General features: G+C 58.1%; 1 protein-coding gene across 1 annotated transcript in view; it reads left to right on the plus strand.

The window, feature by feature from the left end:
* Positions 1 to 3180, plus strand: part of TMEM63C (transmembrane protein 63C) — a 95317-nt gene that overhangs the window by 48160 nt on the left and 43977 nt on the right. The window contains exons 5-7 of the mRNA XM_006157109.1: positions 1630 to 1792; positions 2287 to 2366; positions 2737 to 2818. Of these exons, the coding sequence (XP_006157171.1) occupies positions 1643 to 1792; positions 2287 to 2366; positions 2737 to 2818 (312 nt within the window). The 5' untranslated portion in view covers positions 1630 to 1642. The remainder of the gene's footprint in view (positions 1 to 1629; positions 1793 to 2286; positions 2367 to 2736; positions 2819 to 3180) is intronic.

Here is a 3180-nt window from a genome sequence, read left to right on the forward strand (position 1 = left end):
CTGAAGCCGTGGCTGAGCCACGGCCGGCGCCCTGCTTGGCCACAGCAGCACAGCTGGCCCTCCTTCCTCCCGAAGCGTTTTCTGTATTTGGCTCCTGGAACTCCACCCTCTCCTGCTTTTCCTCCCTCCTCACCGGCCGCTCCTCCTCAGTCTCTGCTTCCGTGTTCTCTGCGCCTGCCCAGGCTCACCCTCGGAACCTCGTGGCTTTCTCTACACTCATTCCTTCAGTGACCCAGGCCTTTGCCCCTCCGAGTCATCTTTGTGCTGTGGCCGCGGTCTCATATTAATGTCTCCCTCTCTCCAGAACTGTAGACACATCCAGCGGCCTGCTTGATGTCCCCACTTAGCACGTCCAGAGCTGAACTCCCAGCTGCCCAACCACCACCCTGCATCTCCATCCTGCCCTTCCTGTCTTCCAGCCAATAACAGCAGCTCCAATTTTCCAGTGGCTTAAGCTAAAACCTTAGCATCTGTTCTCCTTTTTTTTTTTTTTTTTTTTTAAATTTTTTTCCCCAGGGCAACTGACCCCCTGAGGAAAAAAAAAGAGAGAGAGAGGAAAAGTGAGAAATCACTCCCTGGGGGCATGGCCACACCGCAGTCTCTTCTTCATTCTCTTCTTGGGATTTTGGGCATGCATGCACATGCGTCCGGCATGTTTTTCAAACTGCTGGTCCAGGACTCAAACTCCTGAGGAAGGGGACCAGCAGTTAGCGTAATGGCTGTGTCGCTGGACTCCCATGTAGTCGACCGTGGTTCACGTCCCAGACCCGGTGGCTTAAAACTCATGCTGGGCACATGTGTGTGCGTGCCCAAGATCCCAAGAGGAGAATGGAAAAGAAGGGATTGCGGCGTGACCATCCCCCCTGGGGGGTGATTTCTCATTTTCTGTCTCTCTGTCTCTCTCTGTCTGTCTGGCGAGTGCATGCGCCCTATAGCAAAAAACCTTCCAAAAAAAACTACAGAGGCAGCAAAGCACAGAGCTCTGGGGAAAGGGCACTTCCAGCAGAGACAAAGGCCCTGGGCCTCAAATGTGCCCAGATACTGAGCAAGGCCAGTGTGACCATGCAGGGGCCAGTGAAGGGCGTGGGTGAGAGGCTGAGCCAAGGAATGCCTTACCCTTTAAAGGGACCAGGCAGACAGTAGTCGGTGGTAAAACTTGGTGGTAAAAAAGGTTGGCCCACACAAGAACCTTCCTGGTTCATATCCGGAGACCTCCCTGAGTGCACTGAGCATGCCCATGTCCTCGATTAAGGGCTGGTGAGGCCAGGGGATCTCAGCATCAAGACCCTATTGGGGGTGCCATCGTTTTCTCTCTTTCTCTCTCTGACTTGCTCATAAACGGAATAAATCAACTTTAAAACGTTTTTAAAGAAAGGGATCAGTTGATCTTTGCATCGAAAAATAGATGGGCTGAGGGTGAAGTGAGCAAGCACAGGGTAGAAAGAGCGGGTCAGGGTCACACAGTATCTCACGGGCTGAGCCTCAGCCGTGACCAGTGATGTTCCAGACACGAGCCCTGGGTCCGACACGTCCCGGGCCCAAGGCACGGCCCTCGACTTCCGCGCAGACTTCTGTGTTTTGTAAAGGGACCTGGAGTCCGTGTGACCCGGAGACCCCTCTGTTCACCAGGGAGCCTCCCAGGATGTCTGCCTCGCCGGAGGAGCTGAGCATGGTGGGAGAGATACGGAACATGTCGGTGGACGAGTGCTTCCAGTCTCGGAGCACGGTCCTCCAGGGACAGCCCTTCGGGGGCATCCCCACCGTCCTGCTCATCAACGTCATCTTGTGGCTGGTGAGTCCTGACAGGGATAACTCAGCCGGGTGCTGCCGAGCCTTCACCGTGACAGAGGGAACCTCCACTGCCCAGGTGGACGTTAGCCACGGTGATCAGGCCACCCGAATGGCAGTCCTGCCCAGGGAGCGGGGTGGGCCTGGGGAAAGGGCTGGCAGAGCAGGCAGCATTCCTGGGATTCTCGTGCGTACAGCATTGTCCGAAGGTCCATCCGGCCGGTGCCCTTGAGCCTCCCTTTCCTTTTCCCTTGCCGTCTCTGAGGGGCATTCTTGTCCCATGGTTCTGAACATGCCACCAGCTCCCTCCCTGAGACTGACATCCACTCTGCACCAGAAGCTGCTGGGTGCTGGGAATCCAGAGCTGAAAGGACGGTCCCTCCCTGCCAGAGCACCCACCTAGTGGGGAGCTCCCTGGGTACCCCAGGAATGCAGAGGCCGGCCCCAAGGAGGCATCCATGAACTCTCTCGCCCTGCATTACTTCTCTTGGCCTGTAGCTCGTGCTTCTGGTGTACTCTTTCCTCCGGAAAGCTGCGTGGGACTACGGGCGCCTCGCTCTGCTGATCCACAATGACAGGTGAGCAGGCCCGGGCTTGGGACGGGCGCTGCTCGCTCTCTTGGGGGAAAGTGTGCCATGACCAGCACGCACCCCGCCCGGTGCCAAAGGCAGCAGGTGCCGTCTCCTCACCAGCCCCTGCCCTCCCTGTAGGCAGGGGACTTGGAGGGCAGCCACCTCTGGGCACAAAGCCTCTTTCTCTCCGGATCCTGTGGCTGGCCTCCCGAGGTGCCCTGTGCCCCAGCAACATGGCCGTGCTGTCTGTACCCAGCTGTGTGCTCGGCAGAGGGGCTGAGGCCTGCCCCACACAGCTGTCTGCCCAGGGAGCGGGCAGGCGTCTGAGGCCCTTTCTCTTCTCTTCCGCCTCCCTGCCGCCTGCCCTGGCCGGCAGCCTGACCTCGCTGATCTATGGGGAGCAGAGTGAGAAGACGTCTCCCTCAGAGACTTCCTTGGAGATGGAACGCAGGGACAAGGTGAGTGCCGACAGCGGCTGGGCCCAGGCCTGCACAGGCAGCCGGCGTGCACGGGAAGGAAGAAGCAGGGCTCGGACTCAGCTTCCGGTGCAGCGACCGGGGTAGGTTCCTCCGCCTCCCCAGACTCAGCTTCCCCATCTGAAAGGTGGAGATTTGACCAGGCGCCCTCCGGAGCACCAGCCGTGAACTAGTTGTAACATCTCAGAGACATTTTGTAAATGAAATGCTCTTCCCTCTTCAAATCTCCAAGCCTTTCATGGCCCCAGGACCCCAGAGCTGCCCTCCTCCACCTCCCCACCCCTCACTCCGAGCCAATGACTCACCTCCTGCTTTACACAGAAGATTCCAGTCCTGGGCAGGTA

This window comes from Tupaia chinensis, unplaced genomic scaffold (assembly GCF_000334495.1).
Source record: "Tupaia chinensis unplaced genomic scaffold, TupChi_1.0 Scaffold000528_1, whole genome shotgun sequence".
In the NCBI taxonomy this organism is placed as follows: domain Eukaryota; kingdom Metazoa; phylum Chordata; class Mammalia; order Scandentia; family Tupaiidae; genus Tupaia; species Tupaia belangeri.